General features: G+C 38.1%; 1 protein-coding gene across 2 annotated transcripts in view; it reads left to right on the top strand.

Annotated features, from left to right (window-relative positions):
- The window catches only part of RAPGEF5 (Rap guanine nucleotide exchange factor 5), a 282,757-nt gene that overhangs the window by 102,641 nt on the left and 155,218 nt on the right, over positions 1–24,898 (top strand). For both annotated transcript variants that reach the window (XM_023732311.1, XM_023732312.1), the window contains one exon: positions 13,087–13,135. In XM_023732311.1, the coding sequence (XP_023588079.1) occupies positions 13,087–13,135 (49 nt within the window). The remainder of the gene's footprint in view (positions 1–13,086; positions 13,136–24,898) is intronic.

The raw sequence follows: 24,898 nt of genomic DNA, 5'->3' as shown, positions 1-24,898 counted from the left end.
GAGAAGGACTTGGCAATCTGTTTCCATAAACGTTATAGCCAAGAAAACATTATGGGGCAGTTCTCCTCTGTCACTATGAGTCAGATGGACTGGATGGCACACAACAACAACATCAAAGGACGGGCTTGTGGTCATCTGTCCTGCTGGGTCCAGCAACTGAGTGATCACTTGGATGGTGAAAGAGAATATTTTGAGCGTTTGTAGAGCAGAAAACACTAACGTGCTAGGGTGGCTATACCTTGAGAAATGAATTAAAATTACAAATCAGGTGTGCAGAATTTAGGAAGAGAGATCTGTGGAGATGAGAACAAAATCTCTGGGACCATTTGCTAAGGCACCTTTACCCTCTCAGATTCCTTTTGAGAGCCGATTTATAATTTTTATCAGTTTAGATTTCTCTGTTTGTATGTTTCTGCTCTATCCCCTTGCTCATTTTCTTCAGTTGATCTAACTTCGATGTAGAACATCTGCTTTTGATGATTTTAGTTGTATTTTCTAAATTCCTTCTCATAAGGTCCTCAAGCATAAGTTATCACCCCTCTGAGAAATACCACTAAGCTAAAATCTTACTTGCCAGTTAAGCCCAAATTATAAATGAAGGCAACTGCTTTAAGTCCTAGAAGACCTAGAAACAGTTGAAGCCCCCAAAAGCAAACAGCTATGGTAAGATGTAACTTTTGGTGAAAGGAGTCTGCTATGGAATTTCTTTTTGCATCTCTGTAGGAAAAAGAAAAGAGAAAGGTTATAACGCATTGCTCTACAATGTCAACTTCATGAAAGTATTTTTTCCCTGCCCTGTGCCCAGAGATTGTGACACAGTTCCATCCATTTTCGTATCACCTGTGCACTTGTTCTGTCTTGCTCTCTAGCATCCTTTCTAGTAAAAGTCTTGTTCTCACTTTTTCTCCCATTTGGGTTCCTACTTCAAAGGTAAAACTAATCTGGTTTTATTCTCATTAATTAAGGCCTGCACTTTGGTTAAGAGCTACAGTGAGCTACAGCTGCTAACCAAAAAGGTTGGCGGTTTTAATCCATCAGCCACTCCTCAGAAACCCTATGGGGCAGTTCTACTCTGTCCTATAGGGTTGGTAGGAGTCGGAATTGACTCAATGGAAAAGGATTTGGTTTTTGGTTTTTTGTTTGTGCTTAAGCCCCTGTGTGATTCTTCCCCCATGTCTTCTTTCCCTAGATGGCGTCCTCTTGGGAAATATTTGTTACAGAGCCACAGGAAGCTGGGTCTTGATGAACAATCAGTTGTTCTCTGTCACCAAAAGCATAACACGATGAAATTCTGAGACCCAAAACTTTTCTGGAGTCTCTGTCTTTTCAGCTATCTCATTCTCTATATTGCTTTTTTTTTTGGTATTGTGCTTTTACTCATTTAAAACTCTTTTCCTTCTTTGCCATGTCTAATCTCCCACCTAAAACTTCAGTCATTTTCTCTAAAGTGTATGTTTCACAGGACTCTATTTATACCCTATCTTCATGCAGGAAGGATATAAAATAGCTAAGATTCCTTTAGTTTGTCCTTCTTGAAGAATCTACAACTTTGGATCTGATACACTCGGGACGTTTTTTTTTTTTGAACAGTAGTATCTGAAATTAGTCATGACAACTTTTTTGATTGGAAACTCCCAAGTTGATATTGGTTCAGGAAGCAGAAATAGCATGGGATTTGGGTTTTGATGAATCTTTAAAAAAAAAGAATTTTAGGACTAATTTCAGAGACAATATGCCAGATTAGCAATGTCTAGGACTAATCCTAGGTTAGTAAAAGTGGGGAGAATCTGTCACACGATGACAAAGTCTCTCACATGGTGAGCCCAATCAGGTGATGATTTTTACCACATTTAGAAATATTTTTAATAGACTTTATTTTTGGAGGAAATACATTTTTAAAATTTATTAAAAAATTAGTTTCCATTCGACTTGTTTCCTGGCTATCTGCCTCTTTCTTTCTGGGGAATGGAGAAACCGAGTGATAGTTGATCCCCCTTCTCTCAGTCTCTCACAGACCTGAGTGGGCACATCTGTTCAGAGAATTAAAGTAAGTTACTTCCCCAGAGAATGACTAACCTTCTGTCTGGCTGCCACAGGATCAAGAACATCTTGTTACCTTATATTTCTTGTCTATAGGGAACATAAAGTTCATACTTGGAATCCTTAGGCTGGCGGCAACTCTTCCATCAGCCTGAGAGCTAATATGCGATTTGGGGAAGGCCAGGTAGATGGAGTTCTGGGAAAAGGTGTCAAATGAGGCCTGAGAAGACAGATCTGGTATCATGGAGCATTAAAAAAGCACAAGTGGATAGTACATTTCCATCATAGTATTACTTGTTCCTGTTGTTTATAAGAAACCATGGGACTTGTTAGTACCTTCCTTCATTGTGTTATAGAGCTACCCTCATCCCACTAGAGTGCTCAGAGGGCCTTGGGCTATGGATTGTAGGTCTCTAGGAGAGCTGTAGGTCTACTTGGAGAGCTGGTTAAAGCTCCTTAGGCTTTCCTGATCAGATCTCACAGTAACACTGGACAAGCCCACTAATGTCAGTACCCAAATAGATCCCTGTCGGTAACAAATTCTTTATCAATAAAAAATGCTTATATTTTTTATGTCAACTGTATATCAAATGATTTTCTTCATCCTCAGTATAGATCCCCAAATATGGTAATATACATACACAAAAACATACACCTTCTTAAAATGAATTACTAAGTCATTATCTCTAATTTAAAAAAAAAAATCTGAGCCTGTCCTGATTATGTGGCAATCTAATTTAACACTAACCCTGAGAATTTGGTTTTGGTGAGCATTATAAGAGAAGCTGTTTTACCTACTGTAATGATCCCAGTGGGGGAACATTTATTTAAAAGTATTTCTTCAGAAAGGTATGAATGTGTAGAACCCATTCAAGAGTAAAGCATATCTCAATGAATCTTTTGGGAATGGGGGAAGAAAAGGAGGGCCTAGTTTGTTTATCAGGGATGATCCATGAACATTCCACATTGGGCTGCTTCTTTGTACATTTGTTTAGAACAGAAGAACCTCTTATACGTACTTAGATGAAATGTAATTTTGCATATGTAAGTTAGTGTTATAGCTTTGATTAGGAGGTTCATACATGGAGAGGAAACAAGAGGCAATATAAAAAAGTGAAAATTACTTGAGTTTTTTTGGTGATAATGGAATAGACAAATTTTAAATTAATTTATGTTATTTATATTGTAAAAATTCGAATAAAATGAAATTTTATGTGATACCGGATAGGAATAATGTGAATTCTTTTCCCATATCTGTAAGTGTCAAAACGATGGTAAATTAGGCAGTAAGTTATCATTCTTGTGGATCAGCTTTGCAGTTTTCTTTCTGTTTATCTTACACTTGGATTGTTTAGCTTGAATATAAAGACTTTACAATTTTGAAAATGTTTAGATAAGAAAAAACACCCATAATGAAGCCACCCAGAAATAACCCATTATTAACATTTTAGTAGTCATTACTTTTGAGGTTATTTTTCTTGCGTCTTTATGTATTTTCTACCAAAAAAAAAAAAACTTTCATGATCTGTATTTTTCACTTGATATATTTTCAGTGCCTCTTAGAATGTTTATAATGGTTCCATAGTGTCCCATTCCATGGATTTACCATTATCCCCTATTTTCAAACATGGAGATTATTTTCATTCTTTTGAGATTATAAACAACATAGAGATGAACTTCTGTGTGGGGAAATCTTTGAAGAAACTTGTTTCCAAGTGTTTATTAGGATTTAGGAAGACCAAGTGAGAAATGGGTGAGAGACTAAGAAGGTTAACTTTTATTGATACCTATCTTGTGCAGCCCTCTGTTAATACTTTCATGCTCAATCACACTTCAGTCTCCGGTAGCAGGGTGTGTTATCATCTCCATTAGAGAGACAAGGTATTTGAGACCAGAACTAGTAATTAAATATTGATTAAAGCTAATTAAGGCTACAGACCTGGATTATCTTGGTGGCCCAATCCAATCACATGAACCCTCAAATGCAGAGAACTTTCTCTGACTGGAGTCAAAGAGAAGTGGCAGAAGAGGAGGTGAGAGAGCTTCCAAGCATGAGAAGGATTCAGTACATCATTGCTGGCTCTGAGATGTAGGGGCCTATATGCTGGGAATGGAGAGAGGCCTCTAGTTGTTACAGGCACCCCTCAGCTGACAGTCCGCAAGGAAACGGGCACCTGAGTCCTACAGAGGACTGCCAACAGCCTGAAAAAGCTTGGAAGCAGATTCTCCCCCAAGCCTCCAGTGAGAAATGCAGCCCAGCTGACGCCTTGATTTTGGCCTTGCAAGACTCTAAGCAGAGAACTCAGCTAAGCCACATTGTACCTGGACTTTTGACCTACGAAACTGTGAAATAATAAGTAGGTGCCATCTTAAATCAATAAATTTGTGGTTATTTGTTACAGCAGAAATAGAAAACTAATACAACACATTCCTTGTTGAATACATACCCACAATCTTTTGGTTCATAATACACCAGTTATCTCTTGAATCTCAAAAGCTGCCAGGCCACAGCTAGTTAAGTTGATTGACACCTCTGAAGTTTCAAAGAGAATTTCTAAAATTAAAGTCTGTCCTTCATGCACTTATTAAAGCTTCAGAGTTTCACAGAAATGCTGCAAATGCTTATTTTTAAAGTAAACTCTGAAAGTAAACTCCGTTCATAATTTTTCAATGAAAATTGAAGTCCTTTTCATGCCAGTTCCAATGGGAATGGGGGTGGGTAGGTGGCAGTCTTGGTTGTCAAGGAGTTTATAATTTAGGTGGAATTAAATGGGGCTTAAGCATATGATACATTAAAGCAATTAAGGACGGAATATGAACTTCTTCTATTATATTTTATTGTTAAGTTCAACTGTTCTAATTATAATAATGTTATGATAATGTTGATGATGATAGATAACATTCAGATAGCACTGTGTGTCAGGGCACTGTTCCAGATGCTTTTTATATGTTAACTCATTTAATCCTCACAACAACCCTGTGAGGTAGAGACTCCACCAACTAGAATCCTGGAGAACTGCCCTCAGGGTTGGCATAAAACAAATGGAGATTTCTTACTCCTGATTTAGGCTTTGGGATTTTGATTTTGGAATCTTGTTGTTCCAGGAAGCCCTCACAGATGAGCTGTTTTAGACTGATATACTATCTAGTTGGAACAGATCTAAGTTGAACTGGGTTCATCCTAATGCGAGTGTTTCTAATGTAACATCCCTACAGGTTCTACAAGAACCTGTCCCTACAGATGGGAGGCCTCTACCACAAAAGATCTTTACAACACTGGGGACATGACTGGTGTTGCGGTACTATTGCTACAGTTTAGAACCTTAATTCCAAAAAGCACAATGATTGATAAAAGACATTTTACAATGTAAAGAATGATAACGTAATATGGGATAAAAGGCATGGTGACAGCTGAGTTTGCAAATTATGTTAAATCTCTGGAGATACTTTGTTAAATAAACAATATCATGTAAATCCATTGAAGAACAATTTATAATGTATAGATTTAAAATATTCTTAACTTACCAGAAAATGAAAAAATAACTTGAGACATAAAAATTATAAGTGTAATAATGTAAATGTGATGATTGTTTTATTTATTATAGCAACAATCAGAAAGTACAACATACTCATATTTCCTTAAAATTATATTTCGTAGATATGAAATTTTTATCAGGATATTCATGTTGACCAGCTTTGGGGAAATTACTGATCCAGGAGTTGTAAGTGCTGCTTTGAAAACTGAAGAAGCAGATATGTCTGCTCTTTTGAAAAGATCAGTCTGTGTTGTTAGCTTACTCTTTTCAAATTTCTTTTAGCCAGCACATCTATAACTTCTCTGCTCTTTGCATCATGAACTTTAACAGATTTCCACAACAAGAAATGTCCTTTGACAGTTATTATTATTTTTTCTGTTTGTTAAGATTTATACCACCTCTATTGTCATTACGAGTCAGAATCGACTCAACAGCAATGGGTTTTTTTTTTTTTTGGATTTACATCTGTCTGGTGGACTAGGTGGTCATAAAATCACCAACTGTAGGCTGGCAGATATCGCGCACCATCCCCAGGAGCCTCACCCTTGTTCTCTTTTGATGCTGGGGTGATTTGAAAAGGGGGCGGGCATTCATAAGACAAATCTTTAGAATAATTTGGTTTAGGTACATCCATTGTTTACCTTCCCATATAAAGCATCTTCTACTGAACATCACATAGTAGACTGTTCCACAGTACAGCTGTGGTTATTTGAAAGTTCTTAGGTGGATTCAAAACATGCCTTTTAGTAACTTATCTCCTATGGTCTGAATTTTTTCCTCAAACTTTCGAATATATGAAGCTAATGATCATGTCTTCCCTTAGAGCATGTTCCTTTGGACATGCTGAGTTTGAACTAATAATGGAGCATTTAGTACAGATGTCCAGGAGGTGGATGGATATGGGGCTCTAGGGCCCGGGAGATCTGGCCTGGAGAGATATATAATTGAAGCCATGTGAGTGAGTGAGATCTCATAGGGAAAATCTAGAAAGGAAAGAAGGTCAAGAGGGCTGAGGATAGATCACTAAGGAACATCTAAATATAAAGATAAGCACTGGAAAAAGGGAGCCTTGGGAGAAGAGAAGTCGCATCCAGAGAGGAAGGAGAAAAGCCTGGAGCATGTGATGTCATGGACTCCCAGTGGTTAAGAAGAAGGGAATGGGTAACAGTGTCAAATCCCACAGGGAGGACAAGGTAAATGAGGACTGCTGTGTCCATCACATTAAGCTACCTCCTGATTGTCCTGCTGTGGATGCTGTCTACTCCTCATGAACCTAAACAAATGGTCCCCAAAGCTGAATACAGTCTAAATGTTGACCTTTCTGGATTTTTTGTGACCTGAATGCCATGCTTCTAGTAATATTCCTAAAAACACGATTATTCATTTTAAGTAATCCCATTCCCGTTGTTAACTCATACCATGCTTGTGATCAACTAAAACTATCAGATCTTTTCAACGTGAAGCCCTCTCAAACTAGATCCACATGTAAGCCAAAAACCCATTGCCGTCAAGTTGATTCTGACTCACAGCAGTGGTATAGGGCAGTGTAAAACTGCCCCATAAGGTTTCCAGGGCTGTAATCTTTACGGAAGCAGACTGCCACATCTTTCTCCCATGTAGAAGCTGGTGGGTTTGAACGGCAGACCTTTGGTTAGCAGCCTAGTGCTTAACCCCTGTGCCATCAGAGCTCCTGATGTACATGTAGCCGACTTAAATAACAGATTTTAGAAACCTAAGTGTAAGACTTTATTCCAGTTCATCTTGTTGGCTTCAGGCCGCTTCAGGCCATATATTAGTCTTCGAAAGGCCTAGTTATTATCTGAGCTATAATAAAATTAGTAGATATTTCTGTATACATTCGACAACAACAAAAAAGAGGTCTTTAAAATATTCCTAATAGCCTTGGAATAGATGAGTAAGTGTAAGCTTATTTTATCATCTCGGCAGGCTTAACAAACACGTCTTTGATATGGTGACAGCAATTATTGGAAAATCAGCTATTTGTTAAATAGGTGGAGAGCAGTAGTGTCTAGACAGATATATAACTTTCTTAATTTTCTAATTATTGGTTGACATTAAGAGGTAATTGCGGAATTATTCATGTGCCAGACTTGTGGCAATATTAGCTCTTTAGAACGTAATGAATTGGAAGTAGAAAAAAGGGCCTTTGAGGAACAAACAGAATTCTTACTTAGCCCACATGTGCTCCTTCATAAGAGAAAAGTCAAGTCACTGTTACTGCTGAGCTTGTGTCTTATGTAAAAGAACATTGATTGCTTTAAGAAGTTCTTAAAGTCCCAATTAGTTAAAGATTATGTAATGGTTTAAATGTAACTATGTTTGGGAATAAAACAGGGGAGATTATGTTTCTTGTATTTAATTTAGGAAGTTGAGACAGTGGGTTCTGTGTTTCAAAAACATTTCTGTTATGGTGTCAAAATAAAAAGGTGAACCAAAAATAACCAAAACCATTGCCGTCAAGTCGATTCCAACTCATAGTGACCCTATAGACAGAGTAGAATGGCCCCATAGGGTTTCCAAGGAGCGGCTGATGGATTCAAACTGCTGAACCTTTTGTTTAGCAGCCGAGGTTTTAACCACTGCACCACTAGGCACCACTAGGGCTCCAAAAAGATGAAAAGATTTACTAAAATAACCTTTAGAAAATTTCTGAGTTACTGGTTCTATTTAAAATTAGTTTGTAGAGACAACCCTTTGGTTACCCAAGACCTTTGACAATATTGTTCAGTCCTCCCAAAACGGCCTTCGTTGACTTTCTGTCCAACTTCAGACTTCATTTTCAAGGGCCTCTTCTTCCAGGAAGGCTGCTCAGGTCTTCTCGGCTAAATTCTTTCACTAGATACTCCTTTGCGCTCAGAGTTTGCATTTGACACTTTCTGTGGCCTCTTGGGTTTTGGCTCTGATGCAAAACAGCTTTGTGAGCATTCAGATTTTAGGCTGAGGGCACTATTAAAGTGCCAGAGAAAAAAAGTTCCACAAAACGCTGGAAATAAGACTGGCTCTGATTCTCATCCGATTTCAGGGCCATTTTGTGAACAGCCCTGGTGGTTATCGGAGATAGAAAGTCAAAACATTTCAACATGTTTCTGACTCTAGTTTCTGATGAGTATCTAGAGAGGAAGGGAAAATTTGGATATGTCTTATCAGTCCCGTAATAATTCTCTATTTAGATACTCACAAGGACAAATATACGCGAAGCTGCATGTGTGTTTTGAATTATGTAGTTTTTTTTCATATTGAGTAAACTATATTTTAAAGTTTAGGCTTCTGAAAAAGCTTCCTTGGAATTTTCTTTGTACTTGAGTAAATCCTATCTGTCAAACTGCAGACATATTATCTGAATCTTATCATTTGATTGGATTATAGCATAATTTTATATCTAAAACACAGTGAAGGCCATGCCTCTTTAAGAATGAATTAAATTAGAGGAGAACAAAATGAAAAATAAAGACTGATCATCAGTTGAAATGATTATAAGATTGAAATACTGAGTCTTAGAGGAGACTGGGATGTCTTGATGAATAGTGCAGTGTTCTCAACCCTGGCTGCAATCTAGAACAATTAATACTGACACTTGCATCCCTCTCCCAGAGATTCTGACTTAGGGCCCAAGTAACAGTAATTTTTTTTTAAAGCTTTCCAAGTGTTTGAGGATTTTGAGATGGGAAGATTATCCTGGATTACCCAGGTGGGCTCAGTGTAATCACAAGGGTTCTTATATGGCAAAGAGGGACCGTCAGAGAAGGAGATGTGACAGTGGAAGCAGAGATTGGAGTGACGTGAGGTCTCAAAGCTGGAAAAGGAAAGAGATTCTTCCCTAGAGCCTCCAGAAGGAATGCAGCCCTGTCAACACCTTGATTTTACCCCCATGAAACCCATCTCAGACTCCTGATCTCCAGAATCGTAAGAATAATTTGTGTTGTTTTAAGCCACTACATGTGTAGCTTAAACCAGGCAACATTTCGTTCTGTTATACGTAAGGTCTCTGTGAGTCGGAGCCGACTCGGCCGCAGCTAACAACAAATTTATGGTAATTTGCTATAGCAGCAATAGGAAACTAATAGAACCGGGGACCTAACATATCTTCCAATTCTTCTATACAAAATAATTAGCTAAAATGCTAATACTTAGAAGTGCCTGCATTCCTTGACTTGTGACCCCACATCACTCCAGCAAACAGGCCCCTGCCTCTGAGGAGCTTCCATCCAGACAACAGACAACAGACTTTAGTCATACAATTAAAAATGATAAATTAAAATGATGTCTAGTGTGTTTTTGGTTCCCTGATGTCACAGTGGTTAAGAGCTACAGCTGCTAACCAAAAGGTCAGCAGTTCGAATCCACCAGCTGCTCCTTGGAATCCCTACGGGGCAGTTCTACTCTGTTTTACAGGGTCGCTATGAGTTGGAATTGACTAGACAGCAATGGGTTTGGTTTGGTTTTAGTGTATTTCTAGAAGAAGGCCTGGTGACCTACTTCTGAAAATTAGCCAATGAAAACCCTATGGATCACAACAGAACGTTGTCCAGTTACCAATGATCATGAAGATGGCACAAGACCAGGCAACATTTCATTCTGTTATACATAGGGTTGCCATGAGTTGGAGCCAACTGGATGGAAACTAACAAGAGTGTTTTAAAAAAGTACTATGAAGATGTTACAGGAGCATATATGAACACTTACTAGTTTGTGCTTTGCCTGATCGCACAAAATTTCCCCTTTATGTTTTGCAGGAAGAGCAACCTACCTTTTGGTTTTTCATGAAAAACTTGTTTTTTCCTGAGGCAGAAACATAGAAGCTCTTCTATACCCTCCCTAGCGTAAAAGACTCATATCCTCCTTGACTACAAAGACTCAGAGAATGTAGTGTTTAATAATTCCACCTGTTTTTCTGTTTTTCTATAAAAAAGCTCAGGTTCCTTCTAAATCAAGCTGTGCAGTTCTTCTTACCTTTCCCACTGCCCACCTCTCATCTTTTTCCTGGCTCGCCCAAAATCCTCTAAGGTTTTCTTGCTCTTTTCTTTCCCCACCAAATCTTTGAAAAGATATAATAGATGTAGTGTTATACAGTGTTGGAAATATAATACATTTCCTTTTCTGAGACATCTATATTTTGAGCCTTATTTCTAATTAGAAGAAGAGGAACAACAACAAAACCACAAATCTCAGAAAGATGATTTTAAGTATGGAAAACTGACAGAGGAGGGTGCAGAAGACTGTTTTTTGATGCTCTGAAACAAAAATGATCCACTTCATGCATCATTTTCTGTCTTTGGTTTCTTCCCATCTCTGAGACCATAGTAGAGTCTTCCCTGGGAAGCCATAAACTCTGGAAGCCATTGACAGAAGATCCTAGTGAATATTTATAATCTGCATCTTGCCTCCACCCCAACTATTTGTGACAGTGTGAAGGAGGAAAATCCTGAAAAGAGATGCAAATCATGCAATAAATTTAAAATATATTAAATAGACAATAACTGATTTTTTTTTTGCGGTTTTTATTCATTTAGTGCACATACAAATACTTAAAAAAGGTTTTCCTAATGTCACTTATCATTTGTATCTCTCCCAGCCCTCTTGATCAATACAGTTCTTCAACTTCAAATTTTCTAATCATGAGCATAGTTAGAGCCAAACTCCCAAAGTTGGGGAGTGACTGATTATCTTCTCATTGTTATTGTTATTGTGAGCCATCAGGTTGATTCCAACTCATATCAACCCCATATGACAGAGTAGAACTGCCCCATAGGGTTTTCTTGGCTGTAATCTTTACGGAGGCAGATTCCAGGTCGTTCTCCCACAGAGCCACTGGGTAGGTTCAAACTGCCAACCTTTTGGTTAGCAGCTGAGTGCTTAATCGTTGTGCCACCAGGGCTCCTTGGCTTTCCATTACTGTATGATTTTTCTGAAAGAGTCTTAAGGTATTAATGAGTCAACTAAATTAAGAATATTCACTTTTAAACAGCATCCAAACTAATCAGCCAGTCAAAGCACGGCAGGAAAAACAGTGCCCAGGAAACTTTCTTCTTCAGAGGTGATGATGAGGCCCTGGCCATTGTGAAAGCCCTCCTAAGTGGAGCCCCAGTGTCTAGCACATTGCTACCCTCACTTTCAAGTAAATTAATTTAAATTTAATTTGATGGCAGATCTTCAATTTATATTGAGCTCACATGTTCTTCCTTTCAGGTGTCGTTAAAAAAACAGTTGCCATTGAATCAACTCCAACCCATGGTGATCTCATGTGTGTCAGGGTAGAAATGTGATCCAAAGGGCTTTCAGTGGCTGATTTTTTTGGAGGTAGATCACCAGACCTTTCTTCTGAGACACCTCTGGGTAGACACGAACCTACAACTTTTTGGTTAGCAGCCAAACGCATTAACCATTTGCACCACTCAGGAACTCGGAAGTGTCAGTGTGGTGTATTAAGCTGCATGACTTTTAAAACTCCCTCCCGCCCCACTACCTCTAAACACCTGAATACACACACACTTCTAAGCTTAAAAGATTATGCCCTAAAGGGGAAAGAGCTTGGTCATTATGGAATTTTTATTGCTATCAAACATAGATTTCCCAAAGAGTATCCTCAGGTTATCTCTTTTTTGCCCCCTCTCAGTGTTTCCTTTGAAAGTGACTGTGGCTATCTCTTTTGTCTCTGTTATATGTTCCTCTTTAGAGAATGCTTTTAACGAAGGATTTAAACATTCAAAGTAAAGAGTGAGAGAGACCAAGAGTCTGGACAAATAAGTGGAATTTAAGGGATTTAGGATTTTAAAGGTCATCTTGTCTCTTCCTATTTCTCCTGTCCTGCGAGTCTCTGACACCTGCTTTGATGTGACTTATTATCTGAAAGGGTTACTGTAAAACAGCAAGGATTCAAGGGAACATTCATTGTATTTACCTGAAGTCCAATTAAACCAGGATCACCGATCTCATTTTTTCTAGCATACCTGTATAAACTGGAATCTTTGAGAAATAAATAATACTGAATTTAATATTTTCGTCATGGTATTGTGTATTTTTTTAATAATTTAATTTGTATTTGCATTCTTTCTGAATGTTATATGTTATGTTTTTGAGGAACTTCCCATCATCATGGCATAAATACCAGTGTTTTACGGGGTATACATTCTGGCCTTCAACTGTCTAATTTTTTTTTCTAAAGTAAGTCAATACAGTTCTTCCAGATTTTTGGCCTAAAATTCCAACGTAGGGGTTAATTTGGGAATAGATAAGGGCAATGGTTGAACAACATGATCAACATAATTAATGTCACTGAACTGTACACGTGAAGATTGTTGAAATGTCAAATATTTTGCTACATATATATTTATCACAGTTAAAAATAATAATAATAATCAAATGAAGGCAGCAAACTTAGATTTAACTGCAACAGCTCTTAATTTTGGTTACATACCTAAAAACAAAATACTGCTTTTGATAGCTACATTTTTCTCCTTCTAATTAGATTTTTCTCCTAATATTTTATTAGATGCAGAGAGAACTAGCAGCTGTTATTGCTTTGAAAGCAAGGAAGTCTGGTGAGTAGTCTTTATGGGTCTGGAGGAAGATTTTAATTCTTTGGGGATATTTCACATATTATCGTAAAGTGGGCAGCCAGCTGCCCTGGTGGCACAGTGGTTAAAGCACTTGGCTGCTAACTGAAAGGTTGGCAGTTCAAACCTACCAGCCGCTCTGTGGGAGAAAGAGATGCCAATCTGCTTCTGTAAAGATTTACAGCCTTGGTGACCCTATGGGACAGTTCTACTCTGTCCTATAGGGTCACTATGAGTCAAAATCGACTCAATGGCAGTGGGTTTGGTTTTTTGACCTTTGGGCAGCCAGCTGAGTGTATCTTAGGAAGTTTTGGTGTAGGATGTAGAGAAGTATCACTCTGTTTTGTTTTGTTTTGTTTCCTAGAGAACGAAGTTTACTAGTGGTTACCAGGGGTGGGAGGGAAGAGCAAAGTGGGGGGTGGGTTAATGTTGATTGTATTGATCAAGGGTAGCGTTGCACAGCCGACCATTGTAACCACTGTCGACAAGTTGCACAGCTGCAAAAAGCTGAATTGGCAGAAGTTGTATGCCAGACACATTCACAACAATGACAAAAAAAAAAAAAAAGAGTAGCTACTGAGGCTGCCCGTGCACAACCAAAACCTTCTGGAACATAGCTTCCTGGTTTGGAGGCCCAGGGTCATGGTCTCATGGGACATCCCTGTCATTCAGCACAACAACGTGTTCAGTGCTTCTGTTCTAACCCTAGTCTGTTGCATAGTGCCTGGGGTCTTAAGAGCTTGCACACAGCCATCCAAGGCACAACCTGATCTCCATTCACCTGGAGCAACAGAGGAAGAAGGAGAGTCAGGAATAGGAGGAGGATGTGCAATGTGTGGCCAGTTGCCTCCATGAACAACTGCCATGAGACCAGAAGAACTGGGTGACACCTAGCTACCGTTACTGAACATTTTGATCAAAGGTTCCATAGAAGAACCCTGATCAAAAGGAGGAAAATGCAGAACAGAGTTTTAAATCTAATGGACTCCAGACCTGGAGCCACAAAAGCTAGATGAACCCCTGAAATGATTGCCCTGAGACAATCCCCAAATCTTAAACCAAAAATATCTCCTGAAGTCCCCTCAAAACCAAACAACAATTCAGCTCAACTAGTAAAATATATCTTCCTTGAGCACTAAGCTCTTCCAAGAACTAGCCACATGAGATCAAATTGACAACAGCAACTCGAAAGACCAGATTAGAACTTTAGGAGGCAGGGAATTTATGTTAATGGGGGTGGAACAACTCAGAAAAAGAGGATGAGAATGGTTGCACTACTCAAAGAATGCAATCAGTGTCACTAAATGGTACATGTAGAAACTGGCGCCTTGCAATCAGAAGCATGGTGGCCATCCTCTTTCCATTGGGTTCCATTTTGAGGACAGGAGGACTCCTTGGGTTGACCCTATGCATAATGTAGGGCAAGGGAAACGTAGTTTTCCTACTTTTCCTTCCAGACTGCTTCCTTCTGAGCCTAGTGCCATTAGTGCGTTTTGTCTGTATGTTTTACCTGTCTCCTCCTCATTTGGGTTAAATCCTCCAGAACCACAGCATCTTCATTATTTTCAGAGTTTTGAGACAGATTTTAAATTCCTTGTTCAGGAAGGCCTGGAACTGCTTTAGTCCAGTAATTTCACCATCTCTCTGATCTTGCCAGTGTCAAAATTCTGGTGAAAATCTTTCGGGTCAGGTTTGTCCTATTTGTTGACTGATCCCTTGTGCTGGCTTTTCCTCCACGTAGCTGCTCGGAAGATGTCTGAAAGGAGCTGGAGGCTAAAGCCTTCTGTTCAAACTGTAGCTTCTCTTCGGAGGTGCAATCTGCTTAGAGGCTTACCCCCATCCATTGCATTTGAGCTGTCTTTTTAACCTCTGGAGCCTCAAGGTGGGGCCTCTATCAAGAGAACCCTTCCAGCTAATGCAGGCTGGGGTGCCCCCTTGCCATTTGTTTTTAAAATCATGTATTCTAGCCGTCATAATAGCACAGGATGTTATATCGTTCTTTTAAAATGTCACTACTTTATCCTATTCTATTTTATATTTCAAAGGGAAATGAAGTTAAAAATTAAAAATATGTTTTGGCAGATTACTGCAACCATGGAAAGAGTCTAAGTACACAATAAAAGAAAACCACATTGCATTACATATTGTAACCCCAGAAAACAATGAATACCATAAAGATGGTCTTTTTTTAAAGCTATATTTTTCATCTCAAAGTAGTTTCTTCTAAAAAAGTAATTTTTAATTGCCTAACAATATTTAAAAGCAAGCATTTTTCATAGGTCTGATTGTGTGGATCTGTTTCCTAGTACCTGTCAGAAATAATCTGTGGAAGTGATGTGTGGAAAGGAAAAGAAAGCTCTTAAATACATCTTGAAGGGGAAACAGCCATGGTCTGTTGAAATTCAATCTGAAATGGAGACTCGCTGAGGTAGAAAAAAGCTTCCTTAGAAAGGAGGAGTGGCATAAGGAGGCATACTTTACTGTTCCTTACTGTTCACGGAGAGGAGGTCTGTGCCGAATGGAATGGAAAATAGAAGAGAGGTGCTTCTTGGATAATACTAAATGAGAATGAAATTTTTCAGGCAGAAAGACTATGACAGACTCAAAGTGATGACAAATTTTGAAGAAATAAATGGAATGGAAATGTCTCAAGAACACAAACCATACATCTTACATCTTTCTTTTTTCCAGTTAGAAACTGTAAGAAGTCACATTTATCTCAGTTACTGTTTGAGTTAAGCACAGCTAATGCAAATACACTCATTTTATTCAGATGATTTTTTTTATATGATTTTATTTCTGATTTGGCTGATCTGGAGGACACAGAGACAGGGTGAGATAAAGGCAGTGAAGAGGAGGATGCAAAGAAGAGCCATATGGGCCCACAGGGCATTGAACAGAGAGGGCAGTGTGCACAGGGCTCCTCAGTGAACAGCGTTAGACTGCTAGGTGTTTGCAGAAGTAGAGGCCAAGATGGAGCAAGTACAGCAGTATAAGGGAGGTAGCAGTGAGGGCTTAGAAAGAAATTGTGCTAGAGCTGATCTTGGTTCATATAATCATAAGGAGAAAAAAGTGTACACTCTGTAAGAGTTACGATGGCAGTGCCTTGGGCTATAGGATTAGGTTGGTTTTTTGTTTTTGTTTTATTGTTATAAAAATATTGATAATATAACGTTTGCCAATTCAACATTTTTTGCATGTACAATTCAGTGAGACAGATTACATCAGTCATGTTGTGCAACCATCACCAATATCCATTGCCAAATTTTCCTTACCATAAACCGGTTTTTTAAAGTTTCAGGATAATTTAGGGAAGTAATCAGAAACAAATAGTGTTGGAGAAGAAGACAGCAGGTAAATATAGATAGGGAGGCTGGTGAAGGGGGTAGTTAATTTGCACAGAGTGGGAAGGGAAGACCTCTGATAAGGGAACATTTGAGCAAAGACCTGAAGGCAGTGAGGAAGTGAGCTCTGCGGATATCCACAGAAGAGCATTTGGGGAGAAGGACTGTGTATGATATGTTTGAGAAACAAGGAGCTAGAGTGGCTGGAGCAGAGTGGACAAGGCAGAAAGAGGTAGGTTTTGGATGTCAGACTAAGAAGTTTCAGCTTTCTGGGGGTGAAGGAAGATGAAGTAAGCAAGACCCATACACACTAGGTTTTGCAGACTAAAAGATTATTAATTATAAAGTCAGTTTATTATGTCTTGATGTCACTGTATAATGTCAGCATGTCTGTTTGCCTTGCTTATTTGATCTGTGGAGCTTGGAATATGAATACAAACTTTAACAACTTCTTAGGAAGTGAAGTGATCTCACACTTATATACTACTAATGAAAGCATAAATTTATACAGTCTTTTCAGGAAAGCAGTTTTCAGTATGTTCCAGTATCCTTAACTGTATGATCCAGTAATACCATAACTAGAGGTCTGACAATAGGACATAATCAGAGAAATGCATATCAGTGATATCCATTGCAGTGCTTTTATTAACAGCAAGGAATTGGAAACAATCTTTAAGTCCCCATCATAGAGGAATGGTAAAATTGATGTATCAATATGATGGAATGTTAAACAGCTTTTAAAACGATGTTTGTTAAGAATCAAGTTTTATTTTTTTTAGTTCTAAGCCTTTAACTTACTAGCATTCATTGGCTTCTTTACCCACCAGTCAATAATACTAACTCCATCATATATGAAGTTTATATATATATGCTTGGGTTTATTTCTGGGCTCTGTATTCCATTGATCTATTTGCCTCCCTGTAACTACGCTATCCTGTTTTAATTACCAAAAGTTTTTAATAAGACTTTTTTGGGGAGATAAGGCACATCTCTTCTCCTTGCTCGTCTTGCTCTCTTCATAGTTTTGGAGTTAAAATTTCAAGTTTCGTGAAAACCCCTATAGGGATTTTTTTTTAAGATATATTGAATTTATAGAATATTAGATAAATCTGACACTTTTGCGATAATAAATGCTTTCATCTATGAACATAGGATACCTTTCCATTTCTTAAGGAGTTCAGTGCTGTTTTAAAAATTTCTCCATAAGGGTTTTGCACATTTTTTGTTTGGTATTTCTACATACCTTATGGTTTTGGTTACTGTTATAAATGAACTATTTTTTTCTATTATCTTTCTAATAGATTATTTTGCTCTATGAGAGCTCTTGATTTCGTGTCTGGCAAAAGTGTTGAACTCGAAATCCAATAGCTTGTTTTAAAGTTATCTTGGGTTTTCTACATGGAAAATTATATCACCTGCCAATATTTACTGTTTTCTCTCTATTTTACCAATCCATTAACTCTTTTTTCCTTCTTTCTTTTATTATTTCTTTAGCTAGGACATTACAGTATAAAGTTGCATAATATCAGTGTATCAGTGATACATTCTTGTCCCTGACTTCCTTTTTTTTTTAAATTGTGCTTTAAGTGAAAGTTTAAAGAGCAAATTAATTTCTCATTAAACAATTAATACACATATTGTTTTGTGACATTGGTTGTCTCCTGACTTTAATTAAACATAATGTTTTCTGATTAGAAAAGTGATATAAGCAAAGAAGATTGTTTTAGAGATGAACAAAGACATTTCTCTCCCCAACCTCCTAAACCAAGACAAAATCAGGCAGAAATCTAAAGGTAAAAATAACTAACAAGGTATATATTACAAAATTTCAAAGACTCCAAATATGGGAATACTAGAGATACCACCTACTTCACTCTGCATTCTCAGTGCTTGAGTTGACATTGAGAGTGGATGAAAAATAGCAAGGCTCTGAAGAGAGCCTAAGTCACGTGTATTGCGTTCATTCATTCAAATGGGCACCTAAGTGTAAGGGACACTGTAAGGCACAGAGAATACAATGGTGAGCAAGGACAAACATGGTTCCTGCTGTTTTTAAATTCCAACATGTCTCATAAATAAAAAGCATTAATGAGTCAATGACTGTCTAAAAAAGAAAAACGTATTACTGTGAAGTTAGGAGGTGATTAAAAAACAGAACCGTCAGGCAGAACCTTAGTTAAATATAGTTCCAGTTGTAGAATGGTGCTTTTTATGTATGCTTGTTGTTGTTTTTTAAAAATATTTTGAGGGCTTTTTTTTTTCTTTGAAGAAAGAAGAAAAAGAAGCTATTGTACATTTAATTTAAATAAAGATATTAAAATGATGGTTGGCACATCTGGGGTTTGACAGAAGGAATTGATTACCCTAATATCTTATGTCTTGCAGTAAAACTGTTAATTAGGGCTCAGGTGGTCATGCCAGATTTATGTCTAACTGTGAAGGGTTATTAAAATGAGAATTAGTATAATGGAAAAGTTTTTGGTTTCATCTCACCATACAAACAGAAATAAAAGTAACTGCCAATCAATAGGTTATATAAAGGATTCAAAGCTCTAGCTTAGTAAAAAATCCATTTTGTCGTAATTTTCTAAGAAGCCATTAGAATGTGCCTTTAAACAGTTTTCTCCTCTAAGAGCTAATGTTAGTGAATGTGGAGGGCATGTTAAGCCTGCACAGAATTTACAGAAATTAGCACAGCTATCCTTGCACCTCTTTTTCTTTGTTGGATTGCTTATTCTTCTGCTAACATTAGCTAATTAGTGTCTTGGGAGATATGTTTCTTCCCTTTTCCAGGGAGTCCACATCCAAAGCACTTTTAGCTCTCATTATCTTTAGATTGTATGAAATTTGTGCTATGGTGGGCTTCCATTTCTGGAAAGCCAGAAATCTCATATTGGTAAATCATCTTGGCAGTTTTTAAATTTCACCCTGTATCTGCTTAACACATAGTTAGTTAAGTGTTTTAAAACTAAGTATCTAGAATATTAAGGTTTGGAAAGGAAACAAGGGGTTCTAGGCTCTGTTTTTGCCTTTAAATGTCTTTGTGACCTTAGCTGAATCATCCCAGTTTGTATGATCAGTGGATTGGTCTGGAGTCTGATAACCTTAGAGATTCCTTCCAGCTCTAATATTTAATTATAGCAATTAATATTTTCATTAATTGCCTTAGTTAACCTTAATCACAACCTTAGGATTATTTTATTCAGAAGTGTTTTCAGGTGTAAGTGACAGGAATGCAAGTTGAAAACCAAAAAGAAGTTTGACTCAGGAAATTTCTGGAGTGTAGCAAGCTCAGCACAAAGAGAATCACTTTCCTGCTCGCCCCAACAGAAGTCTCAGTAAGGGACCTTGTTAGATGGATGAAATGCCCACCCCTGGAGCAGGGCAGGAGAATTGGGGTGGGTGGGTGGAGAGAGGTCATGTCAGCCCCCACACAGAATACTGGGCTGAGGTTTGGGCAGGTGTGGCTCCACAAAGAAACTCAGCAGAATCGAGAATGGATGCTGGGCAGGCAGAGCAACATGTGTTCGTCACAGGAGGAATGACTTATTGTCCCTCTCTCAACATTTAGAGAGTAGGTGCTATGCCTGAGATCATACAGGTCGACAGCCAGAATGCAAGCCCAGGTTTTCCAAAACCCAGTCGGGTTTTTCATGTTATGCTATGCCCCACTCTTGGTAATGATGTTCTGGATTATGAGACTAAAGATGTGATTTGTGAAAAGACATTCCAGTTTTCCACTTTTGTTCCTGGAAATGGAAAAGAGTAGAGTGGAAACTTGTAATTTTTCAAGTAGTGGCTATAGACTAATAGCATTTCTTTTCTGTTTCTAGGGTAAACTAGTTAGGGACTTAGGTGAAAGTGTTATTTGTGTACCAATATATTTTATAATTTCTTTGGGAGATTGAAATGTATATAATACAAAATAGCATAAAATGGTTTGGTGTATTATGTTTTAGTTCCTTTTTTTTAATCTTTTTTTTTGTTGTTATTAAACACATACCAAAACATTTGCCATTCAGCATTTTGTACATGTACAGTGCAGGGATATTAATTACATTCATCATGTTGTTCAACCACCACCACCATCCATTTCCTAATTTTCCCATCATTCTTAATAGAAGCTCAGTGTGAGACTGGAGGGGCCCTGGAAGACAAGGCCCCCGGAATCATTGTTATCCCAAAACTAAAACCATTCCTGAGGCCAACTCTACAGACAAAGATTAGAGTGGACTATGGGACATAAAATGATACTGGTGAAGAGTGTGCTTCTTACTCAGGTAGGTACATGAGACTAAATGGGCAGCTCCTGTCTGGAGGTGAGATGAGAAGGCAGAGAGGGTTAGGAGCTGGTTGAATGGACACGGGGAGTCCAAGGTGAAAGGGAGGAGTGTGCTGTCACAGTATAGGGAGAGCAATTAGGGTCACGTAACAATGTACGTATAAATTTTTGTATGAGAGACTAACTTGAATTGTAAAGTTTCACTTAAAGCACAATAAAAAATAATTAAAAAAAAAAAAAAGGAAGCTCAGTGTTCCCTACGCAATGAGTCCCTCTTTCCCATTCTCTCCCACCTGCCCCTGGTAACCGTTAAACTTGCCCATTCTAGATCATTCATGTAAGTGGGATCATACAACATTTTTTTTTTATACTTATTTATTTCACGCAGAATGATGTTTTCAAGGTTCATCCATATTGTAGCATATGTCAGGGCTTCATTTAACTTTATTACTTTTAACCACCTAGAAAAGATGAGAAAGCCGCTACCATTTTTTTACATCAGAGTTAAATTATTTATCTTAGCCTTATAGATCTTCTTGTTTGCTTTATCATCTTTGAATGATACATTTAAGATTAAATAGGCATTTCTGAAGGGTGTATGATTCCAAAAACCTGGTTACGATTATTTCCCATCATTTAACTCTGTGTGAAACCTACAAATGGTCAACCCCTGGATCTGGTCAGGCAAGTTGAGTGTCTTTTATCACTCTAGTGGTCTGGCTAAATTTCCAGCCTTGACGATCAACTTTTAGTAGCAATCACTGGTTACCAATAGCACATTTTAAGAAACTGTAGTAGTTTTAAGCCCTCTTCTTAAGTATATGTACTTGAGGTTAGGGGATATCAAATGTTGACAAGACACTTGGAAGTGCCAATGTGAGGGATTTTGTGAGGTGTGTAGCCTTCTAATCATTCATTTGAGTCACTGGGCAGTGCAGGCAGTTAATGCACTTGACCGTTAACCAAAAGGTTGGAGGTTCAAGTCCACCCAGAGGTACCTTGGAAGAAAGGCCTGGCAATCTACTTCCAAAAAATAAGCTACTGAAAATCATGTGGAGCACAGTTCTGCCCGGACACATGTGGGTCTCTATGAGTCAGAATCAACTAGATGACAACTAATTAGTTAGTAATCATCCCTTTAGTCTGCCCCAGTTGAAAGGGCACATTTACTTTAGGGCAGAAACATTCCAAAAAGAAGATATTTATGCTGCTTTGTCATGAGAAATGAAATAGGTAGATTGCTAATTCTTTTTAACAGTGGAGAATAAGACTTCCCTTTTTTCATGTTTAGAAGAAAAAAAAGTAACCTTTACACGTATGGAATTGCTCCTGCATTTGTGGTCCTTTAAATTTTTGCTTTTCATTTTTAGTTGACTGATTTTTGACAAGTTTTTCTTTTAACGTAGCACCATGTTTGACTTTACCCTTTTCCTTTTGTAAACACGTAGCACCTATTTAGGAGAACATGCATGATAGAATAGGATTTTAGAGTAGATGTTACTAATGAAATCAGAGCCCAACAAGGACTGGTTCACATGCTAGTAAAATTATGGTTATTTCCAACTTCCTCTACCTTTCTGGTTTTGTGTAATAATTTTTTTACTGAACAAAATTGAAATAGTTTAAAACTAAAGGCTATAATGATATTCTCTTGGAAGGTTTGTTCATCTAATCTCTGAGTGCTCTTATAATGAAGGTTCCATCTTAAAAATACTAGCTCATAATGGTATAAGTCCGTTGGCTGTATTTCAGGTAATGAAGATATGCTTATTTTTTTTAGTGGTATTTTCAAGCTGCTTACATTCTCTTAAGACTTCCACAGCTATCCTCACAGGATGCACCTGTCTTCTCTCAGAACTGATATCTCCACATGGTTTGCTTTTGTCCTTGTCTTCTCCTTTGCCACCTCCTGGATGCTGTGTTGTCCTGTCGTCAGTGGCTGGCTCGGCCCACGCTGATTGTCTTAACCCCACTGAATATGTTATTCAGCGTCTGTCAGCCAAGAGGAAAGAAGTGGCATGTGTTTTCCCCTAAAATAAACCTACACAACATTCTTGTCTTCATGGTTGATTGATGATCTAGGATGTTTTTCCCAGAAGAGAGAGCTTTGCCTAACACCAGGCTGATTGTTAAAGTTTATAAAATCTCCCTCTTTATCCAGTGCTATAATAACTCCTCGTTCTAACATTTCCATAGACTGTTCTTCTGTCCCCACTTGCTGACAGATTTTGTACATTCACATCCCATCTTCACTGGCGCATGTTCTTATTGAGTAGTGGTCAATTCAATGATTGACAGATACCTGTATCTTCCTTTTTTTTTTTTTTAATAGCATAAAAACATAGAGTCTTAATAGTAATACTCAATGCAGTGTAATATTAAAGGATATTTGAAAATGTAAAGCTCTTACAATCAAGAAAATAATAACACTGGTAAAAACCAGGAATAATTGAAAACGCATGCAGCAGATGCTTTGTAAATTTCCCTAACTCTCCCAAAGGGATGCAGGGAAAATTGCCTTTTTAAAAATCCCATGACACTGTCTTTTGTAATTAGAGCTATTAAGTCGATGATAAATAACCATTCAATAACATACTATAAAAGAAAATCGCCCTTTGCACTGATTTCTCCTGAAGAGCAAGAGATCAGAGAGTATCAAGTATAGGAAGTTCGACTCTTACAACCCTGAGAGCTCTTTAAAATTTAGGAAATTAGAAAGGAAGGCAAAATGATTTTCTCTTTTACCCTTCAACATGGTCACGTCCATTAAGATGGCAAATGGAACCTACCGGCCAAAGAGATGAGTAATTGTAACCACAGCTAAGTGTATTCTAAAATGCAAGGGTTTTCAGGCTTTTATTTTCAAAAATGCACTGCTGGGCCCTTTAGGGAGGGTGTGTAATATTTATAAGGCTCCGTAGACAAAGGCAATTATCATTCTACGCGGAAGCATGTTCTTGTTGTTGAGAATCAGAAAATGGGAAGGAAGACTGAATGCTAGGGGTTCCTGTCACCAGTAACGTGATGACACGGAAGTAGGACTTCTTCAGTCTTGTGTGTTCCAGGACATTGATTTTACTCTATTCAGATGCCTTCATGTTATTGCTTTTGTTTTATAAACTTTGCTAAGCCTTGAGAAACAAATTTCCTGGGGTTTGGAGGAGAGAGGGAGATATAAGGCAGGAGAGAGGCATTAAAGGGAGAATCAAGTTTTCTATTTGAGAGCTGAGAAAAGGCTTCTAGCATCACAGCTCCTGGGAACATAGTTTCTGTGAGGAAGCTAGATGAGTATAATGAGTGTGCCCTGTGCATAAATTCAATATTAGTTCTACACCCAGGGTCAAATGAAAGTTAATGACCATTTGCACACCAGAGATCTGAAACCCACATTTTATTTCTTTCTCATAATGACAAAAAAGGAGAGCCATTTATATTTAAATTGACTTAAATTTCAAAGCATAAACAGATGTCTCCTGGTACCCTTTTTTTTTTCCAGTGAAACTTCCTGGCTGGGCTTGACCTTCATAAAAAATGAAGTCCCACCACACTCCAGTTCCCCTGTGCGGACAGTTTTTGTTTTCTGTGGAACTACTTTGTCCCCACCCTGCTGGGTTAGTGACACCAAATCCGAAGCCAGCAATGCAATCAGGGCTACTTTCTTTAATGATTTAGGTTTTGCATTTGTTTAGCTAACTAGCTGACTGAGGCAACTAATGGGTGTGTTTAATATGCTGTTGACTGGGCAGCTTCTCCTGAAGCCTGCCAGCTCCTTTGTTCTTGCTCCTCTGGTGAGTGGGAGCCACTTCCCAGACGAACATATGATATATGCCGACCACCATTTGGAGGCGGGGCACCGCGAGGATGTTATGCTAATTACCAGGTGCCCCAAACAGGACATGCATCCACTTATATCCCTGTATCTGACTGATTTTTTTGTATTTGAATAAAGGCTTACATTTGGGGTGTGTGGGTGGGAGCAGGGAGAGGGATGGATTCATTTTTAGTATTTATAATTCTGTGGCTGTCTATATATCCCTAATGTATGAAGTTAAAGTAATCCGTGTATATTTAGAAATATTAAATATTTTAAAAAATGTTAGAAGATGATGGTATAACTAATGG

This window comes from Trichechus manatus, unplaced genomic scaffold (genome assembly GCF_000243295.1).
Source record: "Trichechus manatus latirostris isolate Lorelei unplaced genomic scaffold, TriManLat1.0 scaffold00050, whole genome shotgun sequence".
Taxonomy (NCBI): Eukaryota; Metazoa; Chordata; class Mammalia; order Sirenia; family Trichechidae; genus Trichechus; species Trichechus manatus.
This window is presented reverse-complemented; position numbering and strand designations above follow the sequence as displayed.